The 14,059-nt window shown below is 37.1% G+C and overlaps 1 protein-coding gene across 3 annotated transcripts in view; it reads left to right on the forward strand.

Moving 5' to 3' along the window:
- The window catches only part of LOC131044746 (uncharacterized), a 228,526-nt gene that overhangs the window by 23,668 nt on the left and 190,799 nt on the right, over nt 1-14,059 (forward strand). For all 3 annotated transcript variants that reach the window (XM_059218421.1, XM_057978163.2, XM_057978172.2), the window contains exons 5-6: nt 8,262-8,297; nt 8,423-8,521. In XM_059218421.1, coding sequence (XP_059074404.1) covers nt 8,262-8,297; nt 8,423-8,521 — 135 coding nt within the window. The remainder of the gene's footprint in view (nt 1-8,261; nt 8,298-8,422; nt 8,522-14,059) is intronic.

Here is a 14,059-nt window from a genome sequence, read left to right on the forward strand (position 1 = left end):
ATTTACTTATGATATTTGAAAATGTTTAGGAGAAGGTGATCATTTTGCTTGACCCTGGAAAAGTGTTGAAAAAGCTCAAAAACCTAAAAAAGAGTGGATTGCCATGCAAATGCAGCTCATTGTGTGTACTTCATAAAATTTCAGCTGCTTATAGTTTGTTTAAGTTTTATAATAGCTACTCCCCTGCTGTCCCAAAAGTTTGGGAAAATTTTTGCTAGTCTTGAATTGTACCCATGATCCTGCCTTCCCTTGTCTCAGAAACTTGGAGAAACATTGAAGAAAATATACATGATTTTCTGAAGAAAAGGCCGTTAGTTAGGCAAAAGTGCATAATAAAAAATTCATAACAGCCTGTGTAGATAACCCATGAAAATACAGCTCCATGCGATTCATCTAATAAATTATTATTAACTGAAATAAGAAAATATCTTTAAGAGTGATTTTGATGAGTTCTAGATAATCAGGATTCAGGACACATCTGCCGAGTGGAATCCTTTTTGTGAACCATGACTACTGGTGATGGGAAATAATTTTGACTTTTAGAATGCTGCTAACCTCCAGCATCACCTGAACTAGTTTCTTGGTCTTACTCTTGCACATATGGATAACAATAGGGCTTGATGTTAGTTGATTGACTTCTTGAAATGAGGTTGTAAGCATGATCATGTTCCATCATTGGAAGATGCTTGAGCACATCTTGAAACAATTTGGCATGCATATCAATGATAACCTTCAATTCTTGGGGCGGATCTTCATCGTAGGTTGTAGCTTCAATAGCATAACAATAAGCTATGACTATGCAGTCTTTTCTTTAACAACTTTTTTATGCTGTTGGAATTAATCACCTGTGAAGGCCCTGCTTGCCCTTAAGATTATGGTCAATACCATTTGCTATAAAGTGAATAAAGGGTCTTTGCAAATTCATTGCAACATTTCCAAGTGGCTCTGATGATTGAACTAATTTTACTATATTGATAGTAAGTCAGTAATTCCATAGGGTCAGTTGAATCTTATGGCACTTGTCTTCACCATTGATGATGTTTCCATCAACAATTGTCAGCTGTAAATTTGAAGCTAGATACTTGAAGCGGTAGAACTGATTTTCCAACTTTGAATGGTTGAATTTATGGGTGCCACCTGAGTCGATGAAGAGGATTACCTTTTGATGCTTAATCTATTTTGTGACCTTGAGGGTTTGCAAAACTTGGTGGAGTTTGGCAAGAGATGATAACGTTTGGATCCATAACTGTACCATTCATCATCTCATCTTCTCATAGGTGGTTCTCTTCTTTCTGTGGGTAATTGACAAGCAATAATTTTACTAGCTCATTCTAATCCCTTACCGAACTTGCTTTCCGAGTTAAAACATAACACTATGCTCTTTTTTGTGAATTTGTGGTGGATTTACTCTTGTGGTTTGAAGATCCTATTGAGTAGCATGATTCACTACCAGTTGCCTTGTTGGTAATGATTGTTGCAATCTGTCTGACCCAAGAACCGAAAATTATTATGGTGATCTTGAATACCTCTGTTGTTTCTCTTTAAGGTCAGTTATTTAGTTTTCACTTCCTGAGCTAGTATGATAGACTCACTGAACACAATTGGATTAAAGAGATGTTGAATGGTGCTATTTAACCTTCCAAAGAATAGATCTTGTATGATATACTTGAAGATGTCTTTCCTCCCCAAGCTTAGCTTTTGAATACTCCACTCAATTTCCTACTGCTTTTGTTTCCTAGAGCGTTGCTTGTTTGCTAAAGAAGGTAGCATATTTAGCTACCCCAAATGTATACACAAAGTTGTGCTATGTTGTAATTGATGATTTGCACTCATTCACTCAATATATCAAATGTATTGGTCATTCTCCATGTACATGGCTGTCAAAAGGACCTGATTTGCATTTGGGGTTTGATAAGACCTAAACAATAGTTCCATGTGACTGGACCAAGTGGAAGGCTCCTTGACATCAAATTTGTGTATGCCAAGTTTGGGTGTTGGCCCTGGTGATCATCAGTGAAGTCCACCTTGATCCAATTTGAGATGCTTCTTCCATGGCTTCTACTTAAGATACTGCTACCTCTGAGCTGGAAAAGAAGATCAACTCAGATTTTTAAGAATTAATGTGCCTTTAAATGCATCAGATGGCATTTTCTCTATCAGTTTCTTCTTGTTGTAGATTTAAGGAAATCGGTAGCTATGGGGATGCAACATTTTTCAATGTTTCACTGAAATAGGCTTCACTTTTATTAGGAAACCCATTTACATTTAACGTCAGATATTTTTTTAGTGTGAGATAATAGACTATGGAATTCATCTTGAGCTCATGAAATGTGTGAAAACACTAGCTTTTATTCAAATGTGAAACAAAATCTTACAAATCAACAACTAATACCTTCCTTCCACTGTGAATAATCCTTTTACGTACCTGATTGTTGCTTGTTTCAGGAAAATCAAACATTATTATTTTGTTCATGGTAGTTTTGAAATTGTATAGAATAGTGGGCTACAACTAATGTTACACATGATCAGTATGTTTTTTCTCAGTATGTCAGCAATTTTTATATTGCATTTGTAGAAAAGCCTTTGAATCCTTGCATGTTTATGATTAATGTCAGTTTCATTAGTAAACCATAGCATTCATTTCTGTCATGACCCCACAATAGAGAGGTCTTAAAATATCCCCTGCTAGGGACTGCCTCTTTCCCAATAATTAACATACATCATTATACATTATTATGCCCTAAATCAGATTATTAAAACTAGGGAACGATGAGTATTCATAATACAAGTGATAATTACCATATTTAAGCTCCCAATCCTTACTTATTTCCTAATCATCAACCTTAACGGAGGATGGGGAATTACTTGTTAGGGCGCTAGGAAACCATTCTCCACAAATAGGTCCAAGGGTTTCAGGAATACCCTTCCATACCACCTCTTGGACTCCCTAAGGGTTTTGAGCAAAGTTTGAAAACTCGGACTTGGTGGCCCAAAATAGGACTTGGTCTCAGACTCGAGACTCGGCAAAAAACTCGGCTAGGACTGGGCAAAAGAACAACCCTATAGTTTTACAAAAAACAAAAAGAAATTAATGCATTTAGAGAACATTAAAGCCTATTTTGACTATCAATTTGTCATAATTTAAACATTGCACGTCATATGTCTGGGCGTTTCTAGGCAAGTGGAAGAGTCCTAGGTCAAGACTTGCGAGTCTGACCCTAGGACTTGTGCGAGTCCTTTGCAAAAACTTGGGCATTTTCTGGGGTGACTTAGCAGGATGCGGCTCGCGAGTCCGTGGTGAGTCAACTTGGCGAGCCAACTGACTTGTGATTCTTGCGAGTCCTAATCGAGTTTTCAAACTATGGTTTCAGGAACACCCGTCCATACCACCTCTTGGGGCTCACCTATATTGGGATGGTATTACTACTGCCTTTCTTTAACAAAACCAACCTATCCTAATGAGGGGCAATAGAGAATAACTAAGGATTAGGTCATTAATATGCTAATCTCTCATGTATTATGAATATATATGTAATTAAATGAAATTAAGCATAATTGTCAAATAAATCTGATTTCCCTATTATTAACAAATATAAATCTTATTGGCATTATCTCTGCTATATGTATATATATGAATTAATGAAACAGTTTATATTATAGGCCATATATCTGCCCCTTATTCCTAATAGATTTCAAATATAATATTCTGTAATAAGCATTTAGTTTATAGGAGAGATACAGGATACCAATCTACTGTTACAACAATGATTGCAGTAATATAGATGATCTGCCAGTAAATTAATAGTCTGTTCCTTTGATGATGATTTTCAGTTCTGATTCTCCTCACTTGCGATGGAAGGGATGTGTCCCCTCTATAGTCATTCCTTCTCTAAGGGTGGCGTTTCCAAGAGAATAGTCTTCATCGCTTGACCGCTAGTGATTGTGCCTCTTCATTAATCCCGTGGTGAGTTAGGAATGTTTGTACCTTAGTAAACATGCTTTCCACCTGATCGAACATAGAGACCAATGTATACCCTTTGCCTCTAACTAATAGTAATTAAGGTGATCGCACCTCATCAAGGATCAATAACAACATTTTTCAATATGCACACAATTCTTACAGTCTCCTTAATCTATTTGATATCATGCTGGCTTGTATGTGGATTGCGGCACTGGTGTGGATGTAGATTGTTGCCCGCGTCTTCTCTTCTAAGAAAATCGTGAAGTCTTATTTCATAAGATGATTTTCTGATATTTTAAGAACTCTCTGTTGTAGGTCCATGGCAATTTTCTTATCTCAAACTGAGGTTTTCAACTATCTGGATAACTCCTATACACTCTTTGAAATCGATTAGAGGGGTTTTGAATGTATCCTTTATGTTTTTGATTAAGGTAAAAACAGGTTTTGAAGGGGCCCTGAAACCCTTTTCAATAGATCCTTACAAGATAAAAGCATTTAAGAAACCAAAAGAAACAAACATAAGAAAAACCAACATAACCCCTAGAAAAAACCAGCTAAAAAGCCCCAAAAAACCAGCGACAACCAGCCAGACCAGACAAAGCCCAGAAGAGGAACTAATTTATGTTTTTCAGGGCATTAGCCAAGTTACTGCTAATCCCATAAAGATTTTTGATATTATCCCTAAGATTAGGGATTTCCTTAGCAGATGCCGCAGCTGCTTTCTTCACACTCGCCCTAGTTCTCTTTGCTGCTCCACTAGGCGTAGCTTTCCCGCTCCCAGTCTCGAAAGCATCATCATCAATGTCGAGGTCCACCACCGGTTTGGGAGAGCTGGAGCTTTCAAGGACCATAGAAATATCCTCTAGGTTCTTTGTGACAACAGACAAGATATTTGGGATCATTCCCAACAGGTTTTTCATTGCCACTTTACCTTCTTCCAGATATTCAATCTGAGCTGCCATCTTTTTAGCTTTTTCCTCCATGTCCTGCTTCCATTGCTTCTGGTTCTTGTTGTCTTCCTTCCTTTTCTCATCCATCTGCTTCCCATTTTTTCCCAAATTCTTCACAACTTCATAAGTCCATCTATCAAACCCCAATCTAGCCTCGGTAAGGTTTTTGAGGTTATCCAGGAATAACCCTTCTCCAGCACTCTCCTTATCCTTACCCAGATTATCCTTAGCCGTTTCCTTCTCAGGTTCCTTAATCTTCTCCCTCTCAGAATCCATTTCTTTTTCCTCAGTAACCTTGTCATCCTTCTCCACCATAGGCTGGCTATTGTCATTGCCTAAGCTGGCACTGTGAATTGGACTATCTGTTCGGACCCGTCCTCAGCTTCATCTTCCTCTGCACCCACGTCCTCATCTTTCCAACTTTCCTTATCTCCAGACTCGTCCGTTTCCATTTCACTGCCGTCTTTTCCAGTTTCCTCTGTGTCATTCTTGTCATCTTGGGTTTCCATCCCAGTGGCACTCTTGCTTTTTTTGCTTTGAATTGGCTCTTCCTGGCTGGGTCCGCCTTCCTCCAGCTTTCTCTTGCCTTTCCCTGGGGAATCCGACAACCTCTTGTTTTTCTGAATGGAAAGGATTTTGTAGTGCTCGTAAATGAGCAAAATGAGGCCACAATGAAGCACCGGGTTCGAGGGGTTCTTGCTGTGTTTGTTGAGGGACCTCGACAAAGACCTGAAGAGATAGTAGGGCAGGGAAACCCTTTTTTCATGCCTGAAGTGGTTTAATAGCACAAAGTGGTATGTATGGGCCCTAGTAAAACGACCCTCAACAGTTATGTATTCCATGATCGCATTCAACACCCAGGCCCAAATTTTCTTGATGTTGGAGGCATCATAATAACCCCTTGTGGCTTTACCAATTTTAGCCCTCTCCTTTTCCTTACGCGGGAACAATTTAACCGCATTATTGGAAACTTTAAGATCTCTAAAAAAATTGAGCCCTGAGTGGGGCATACCTGTTACAGTCGCTATGAGGCCCGCGTCCAGTTTGAAACTCACACCATGGATTTTAAAAGACCCGTTACTCCAATTTTCAGTTATTTTGGAGACTGCAAGATTAACCCTACCTTTATTGTAATCAACCAGCTTCTCCATAAAATTCGTCAGGGACCCTTTTTCTAGCTTCGTCCATACTTTTGGCATTTCCTTCCATTTGGAAATGTTGTCTGGTTCCTCCCTCCTTAGATCCCCTCCCATATTCAGTTTCAGAATGTCACCTCTGTTCTTCTGCAAGCTCAAAGCTTTCTTCCCGTTGTCTCTTGGAATTTTGAAAATGAAAACCCACAAAGTGTGCGGAGTGTTAATATCTTTGATTGCAATTCTGCCACTTTGCCAAGTAATCATCATCTTTCTATAAATGTATAAAATACTCATTTCAACTATCATAATTATGCGGTCCTTCTTTCCCCGTAAATCTATCCTTTCTTAGGAGATCTTAAATACTAAAATTAATATTATCTTCCCCGTGCCAAATAGTTTGAGCTTCGGAGTTAACGCCTAGGTTCGCCAAGCCATCCGCAACCAAATTTTTTTCTCTAAAGGCATGTTCAATTATGATAACTTTAAAACTAGCAATAATTTCTCTTTCTTTCAAAATTATGTTTTCAATAGACCACGATGGCTCGGTTTCCCCCTTCAAGCACTTGATAATATTTAGTGAGTCTCCCTCTAGCCATAAATTGTCATGATTTAGGTTCTTAGCAATAATCAGAGTATTCAGAGCAGCTGAAGCTTCAACATAATGACTGGTTTGACTACCCAGAGGGCCAGCAACCGCCACTAGGCCACTTCCAACAGAATTCCTGACTATGCCCCCATAACCAGCTTTACCCGGATTCCCCTTTGACGCCCCATCAAAGTTGGCCTTTATCCATCCCTGAAGAGGAAAGCACCACACCAGACCTTCCCTACCCTTCTCCTTACTGGATTTGGTTGTAGAAAGGTTCCACCTATCATTAAAGTCTTCTTTAGCTGCTAGACCATGAATAGTACCATTGAGACATTCAAATATACTTCTATATATTATATCCACCACAACTTCAGGATTAGCAATTTTATCCCTAAAAATCCTATTATTGCGCTCCTTCCAGATGTTCCAAATAACATTAGGGAAAGTAAGTTTCCAAAGTTCCACAATCTTAGGGTTGGGGTTAGGACAATACCATTGCTGCCAGGACTCCCCTAGAGAGTTCGGAAAAATCCAACTTAGCTTCCACCTACTAAAAATAATTTTCCAAATTTCCTGGCTGAAAGTACACTGGTGGAGAATATGGCAAGCTGACTCTTCTTCCCTGCAACAAAGAGAACACCTGTTAGGAAAAACAAATCCTCGCTTTTGGAGGTTATCCAAAGTCAACACCTTATTTTGGATAAAGATCCAAAAAAAGATATTAACTTTAGGAGTTAACTTCTTATTCCATACTTTAGCCCAAATAGGAATATCTTCCATAACTTTATTGTGGATAGCCACAACCGATGACACAAAATAGTTCCCATCCGAGGTTTCCCTCCAAATCAAACTATCCTCTTTGTTGTCCCTCAAAATTTTAGAAGAAAGCAAGATCTCAAGAAACTTTAAACCCGGACAATGCTGGCTAAACTCAATCCAATTCCCATTTCTCCAGTAGTTGCTGACCAAACCCCCATGCCTGTTTTTGAACCAATCTTTCCAATCATAAAGGATTGGAATTTCCTCCAAAGGTTTTTCCATAAGCCACCTATCTTCCCAAAATCTTATACTTCTACCATTCCCCAATTTCCACATTCTGCTAGCAGGAGCCCGACTTTTAGCCGATTGAACTGCATTCCAAATTGCAGAGCCTTCAACTGTAAAAGATTTATCCAGAAACTCTTCCTCAGAAGGTTGCATATAAAGATATTTCTTTCTCCAGATTAAATTCCACTCTCTTTCCTCCCCTTTCATTCTCTAGATTTGTTTTGCTAATAAGGCATTATTCATAGAGCTAATATTCCTTAAACCCAACCCCCCAGAGGCCTTGGGAGAGCAGATTTTATTCCAAGCTATAAGGGGAATTCTATTTTTGTATCCTTTATGTTACATACAGATATAAAATAATTTAAAATTAATGCTAGGAAGACATGAATTATCATTTGATTATCATATAGTATTAGGTATCCTTCTAGAATATGTTCATGCTATCACATACTTGCATCTTTAGGTCTAGAACATACTTATTATATGTGTTAATGAGCATAACTATTCATTCTTTCTGTTTCTGGGTTTGGGTTCAACAAAGAAAGATAAGACATCTAATGTTGTTACAATGGCTGCAGGGAGTGGAGATTTGCTTGTTATCTGGAGCTGACAATGTAAGGAAGGCCTTGGATCCAATCAAATTAATGTCAGTTTAGTCATCTTGTTTCTGATGCTATTTTTCATAAGAGGAGTTTATAACCAAACCAGTTTTGTGGACTGTAACCATATGTGTATACAGCTAGAAGAGGTAAAGTTTGCCGTGCGCCTCGTGGACCTTGACTTAAGCAAACAGGTCCTTGGATGTCTATTGAGACAACAGCAGCAGATATTCTTACAGGTCCAATTTTTGTCAACACGACTTGTGATTATTATGAATATTTGGAGCCAGTTTTTGGTGGCTGGGCATCTGTAAGAATTTTAATTGTCTGTCTGTTTTGATGAGATGTCTAGAGAAATTGGGGATGACAGGGTTGGTTTTCTGGCATATATATCTGGAGGACATGATTTTGATAAATGAAAATTTAGTTTTTGGAACTTGGGATTAGCATTATAGCTTTCTATCTATCTTGGAAACACATAATAAAAAGCTTCTAATAAATTATAGTTGTAGATGATATTAGCCTTTATAAATCGTGGTACAAAGATACAAGCTAGTGTTTAATTGAAAAATTATTATTAATCTTAATTAATTTAGGAGAATAGCAGAAAGTAATTCACTCAGCTTTTTACAATTGTCCAAATTTTTGCAAGAACCATGTAGTGGAAGATTTATATGTTTAAGTGCTATTTTGATGGTGGTAAAAGGTAGCATGATGGAGACAAAATTGAGGTAGGGTAACCAACACTATCAAAGAGCCTGCCAAGTGGAAGAGACAAGGAGAACTATTCACCACCTTTACAAGATGCAGGACTGAAGCCACACATTGTTTAGAGGTGCGTTCAAAAACAGATTGTCAAGGTAAAGTATCACATGTAGAATCTGGACGGCTGGAAGAATTAAATACCGAAACAAAAAACTTTCTGCATGTGCTGTGATCCCTTGATTTGAAGGGATATGGCCTTCAGTTGTCTTGGTTTCACAATGGATACCTAGGAATAGGGAGATTATGAGGAGATTTGCCTCCTATGGGGGATTTCTTTTCTTTTAATTCTAAGAAAGGTCATATGTATTGAATTCTCAAACGGGGTTGGTGGTTATTTGAAAATGTTTAAGACTTTATGCTTGTTAGGGGTAAATAACATATGTTAGTAGGAATGATAGTTATAATTGTGTTTATGGTTATCTTGCATCGCCGAGAGGTTCCGTCGGGTAGTTGGGAGTTGGTGACAGGGCAACTTGGCCAATCGTCGGGTCTATATATTGTTTGGATGGAACCTTGGTAGGGGAGATTATGTATGGATATATTCTGGATAATTGAATAAAGATACAACTCTTCCAGTCTAGTTGTTTATCATTACTACTTATGCTGTGATATGTGAATGTTCTGTTACGTGAATAACTAGTACGTGTGGAGAACACTGTGTTATCTGTGAGTGTTACCAACCTTACATTAAGGACTAAACAATGCTCACCCATGGACCCCTGTTTTCAATCCAAATACTGAACCTCAGGGCCGATCCTGACATGGATCTAATTTTCAAACTCACTATTGAAAATGTGGAATTTAGATGCACTCATCAAAAAACGTGACAAAATTGACAATTTATTTTGCATAAGCAGGGCTACTAAGAACAATATTGTAATGTCCCCACTTTGAAATAGAATTTAATAATAAATAATAATAATAAAATTAAAATCTTATAAATTAAATTAAAATATAAAAGAATATAATTAAAAATAATTAATATTTAATTAAGTTAATGAATGGTCAAAAGACATAAAATGAAAAGTTGTGACTCCCTCAAACATGAGATATAAAAGGGAGAAGAGAACCTCATTTGAGGGGGGATGATTTGGGGAATCAGAAGTGCAGATCAGATTTAAATAAGAAGTGCAGATCTGATTATGAAAGGTCGTGTCCCTTTCAAAGGGCAGAAATAATGAAGAGTTGCACTCTTTGAAAGGGTGCTAATGGTGAAAGGGTGTGTCTCTTGCAAAAGGGCACACATGATGAAGAGGTGTGACCTCTCCCAAACATTGAGAGATATAAAGGAAAGGAATCAAATGCATCCAATATCATCACCATTGATCAGATCAGATCAGATCAGAACTGTTGTTAAGTGACAGACAGTAACATCCTTGTTCTTGGTGGTGTGCATGGGGATGTGCTTAATATGTATGCTTAATATATGAAGCCTGATAATGTTTTTATGCAGAATTTAATAGTAATATTAATATAGACTACAATATGTATGACAGTCATACTTAATTACATAATTGTTCATAATCCAATTGAAGTTAGTACACTTGTAGCCTATTCCTTAATCACTTGCTATAGCCCCTTAAAAGGAGACATAGGTGTTGTGTAGGGAGAGGCGGAGTAAATCCTCACAAGGTAGGTAAGTTCCAAGATGGGTAAGGACATGTATTTCCAATGCCTTGAGGGAGAGTCCCGAAATGGGTATGAACATGCATTCCCAATGCCTTGAGGGAGTCTTCTTGTAGATTATTTCCAAGCACCCTATGACAAGTAATTCTGCATCCTCCATTGATGATTAGGAGAGAAGTAAGGAATTAGGGCTTAAGTATGTTAACTGTCAAATGTATTATGAATCATTAATTGTTTCTTAATTTAATCCGATTTAAATGCATAGTGATGTATAATTGGGAACTGGCAGCCTCAAAGTAGGGGACATTACAATATTGAGGCATCTTACACCCATATATGTGTTATCATAGGCATCTCAAAACCTATCCCAACTAAGATTAAGCTGCTTCTCTCAATGAATCCTTCTTGTAGTTTAGAGTGCTTACTGATTTGCTGCCATGCTTGGCACAAAGTACGACACATGCATATCAACTTCCCTGACTAATCATATAATAGAAGGAAGCTAGACTCAAAAGCCCTAGGATGGAGATGAAAGAGCACATGGAAGTGGAAAAGGCCGTTTGGAAGAACATTGTATATGTTTCTAAGACCAAAGGAGGATATGGTTGTAAGATTTGTGCTCATGCTTGATCCCTTTTTCAAGAGGGCATTAATATCAAACTAAGTTATCAGTTTGGGTTCGGGTTTAGGTTCTAGTTTGGGGATCTGGTTTGCTGGTTTGACTAATTTTTTTATATATAATATGCAACCAGTATGTTTATCTGCTCTAATAAATGCTGATCAATGTGAATTATAATTTTTTATACCAAGACAAGATATATGAACAAATCTAAACTTACAAAATCATTCATCTACAGCCTTAAATAGCTATTATTTACTCTCATTAACATAGTCTATTGCTTGCTGTTCAATCTGCTGTGAATTTTGTTATGATGTAATGTTCTTATGTAAAAAACGCAATCCTAAGCCTAAAAGAATTTACAAATCAAACATTTAAGCATTAGAAATTTACTATGGTTCTTAATAATGTATGTTCTGAATAATGTAACGTTTCTTATAAGAAGTAAACTATGTAGATGATTTATTGAGCCAGAAGCTTCCGTCAATTAATTGATTTGATATTCTATAATTGCTGTTGTAAATATTGACACTTCAATAGATTCATATTTTGATGTTTACTTCTATTTTCTAAGCAAAGTACTCAAACAACAGAAATAAATATGCATAATATCTATTTTAATTTTTTTAAAAATTTAGTTAATTACTTAAAAAGAATAACTATCCTAATACAGATCAGATTGGAATGTGAGCAGATTTTGGTCTTGGTTTGTGTTTGGGCTCTCGGTATGTCTCTGGGATTGCCTAGGGTATTGCTTAGGCACCCAGGTTCTTTGTGGGTTCCCTCGGTTTGCCTAGGGTATTGCACAGACGCTCGGGTTCTCTATGGGTTCAAAGCCACAAAGATGTACCAGGATTGGACCAATACATGGTTGAACCAGGATTGAAACCTAGGCCTATAAGGAAGAACCCGGTAACTTAGATATCAAATGATGCGGATCAGCACAGGGTAGAAAAGGATGTCAGTGGCTCAGAGGAACTGCTTGAGATTGGAGGTAGCTTTCTTACAATAGCAAGGTTACAACCCTCCAAGTAACAAGCATAGGAGGATAAATTGGCCCCATCAATAGATCAACCTTCAGTAGAGTACCGCATATTCTTCCTTTGATCACATGGAGAGTAAAATTTGAGAATTAGCATATCAGTGATGTTCAATCAAACAAAGTTCTTAGGGATATGCCACCAAATACCTCTTTAACTCAAAAGAAGAAACAAGTAATCAAACTCAATAATTATTATAGTAAGTGAATAAAAAAGTCCAAAATGTGGATAAAAAACCAGAGAAAAAAGGAAGTCTTTGGAAGCCAAAAGAAGGGGTAAAAAACTTGAAAAGCACTTGTCTTTGGTTCATAGTTGCATAGATTAAAAGCCTCGTGAAACTCCATGGGGTGAAAATTGCCCTACAAACTAGATGAAGCATCTCCAATGGGATCTTAGGGGCTCGGAAAACTTTAAGAAATGGAGGTTTCTCAAGGGACAACAATGAAATTTCAATCTAGATATCACCTTGTAAAGAAAAGCAACATGAATGACGCATAAATTAAAGCTTTGATGTAGTATTATTGGGGAAGGTGAAATCTCCTTTTGGATACAGTGACAATCTAGACGATTTATTACTATGTGGAATCCTATGACTCAAAGTTGCATGGACATGGATATAGATACAAATACGGATACGGTATCGGATACGAATACGGCCATTTTTTAAGACCCCCAATATGGATACGGTTGGATATGTCATTCATAAAAAACACATACACATATATTTAACACAATTTTCTAAGTTATTCAAGGAGATTTTCATTACTTCAAAAGCAATATAGACACATAATTGCTACATAAATAATGATAAGTTGATTTAACATTTTACAAAATGCAAAAATAGTAGAGTTGCATTGGAAGATAACCCAAAAAACAGGTCATAGAAATAGAAAAACATTTCATTTGTTTTTCTCATTTGGTGTAGGTTTTGTTTATACCTTTTTTTTTTAATAAGTTTTTTAAAATTAAAAGAAGATTTACGTCAAATTTTCAAAAAATCAAATCACATAGTATCTAGCATGGTTGGAAATCAAGGTTTCTTGGGCATGCGTGGGTATAGTATTTAACATGCGTTCGTTTTAGAAACGGGAACGGATACGAGGATAAGCGTGCCCAATGTGTGCCCAGGGAGGGACAAAGGAGTTTCCAGCTACTCTGCTATGACTATTAAAGTAAGTCTCATGGCCTCATGTGGAAACTGGTCAACAACATTGGTCGAAAGCTTTAAAGAAATTTGATAATTGTCAAGATCAGTGTTTATGCCTACAACTCTTTTAACTTTTAGACGAAATTGCTGCTTTGAAATTAAAATAGTTCTAGAGTGCTATGGGATTACGAGGTAATATCTGGAGATGACTTCAATTTTGCACTAGCATATGACAAGAAGTTGTGGATATAAATAGAGAAACCCAATCCCAGAAGGGCTTCACAAATATTGCAGATGTGTATGCTTTTTGGGATATCATTTTCAAGCCTAAGACTAGCAAATTTACTTACTGCTGTATTTGTTAGAGATTTAATACAATCATAGGGAGAATTGGCTTTTTTTTGGGAATCATTGTGGTGGTTGAATAGTATTTGGTTGATTAAATTGGATATATTTAGAGAGTTGAGATCAAATCATGTGTATATAATGCTAGTCCCTCAGTATGGCTCACCCTCCTTGGCATTCTCCTTCAAGTTTGAACTGATTCATGTGGTTTAAGAATTATTCCTTGCCTGATATA

The sequence above is a fragment of the Cryptomeria japonica genome, chromosome 3 (assembly GCF_030272615.1).
Source record: "Cryptomeria japonica chromosome 3, Sugi_1.0, whole genome shotgun sequence".
Classification (NCBI taxonomy): Eukaryota; Viridiplantae; Streptophyta; class Pinopsida; order Cupressales; family Cupressaceae; genus Cryptomeria; species Cryptomeria japonica.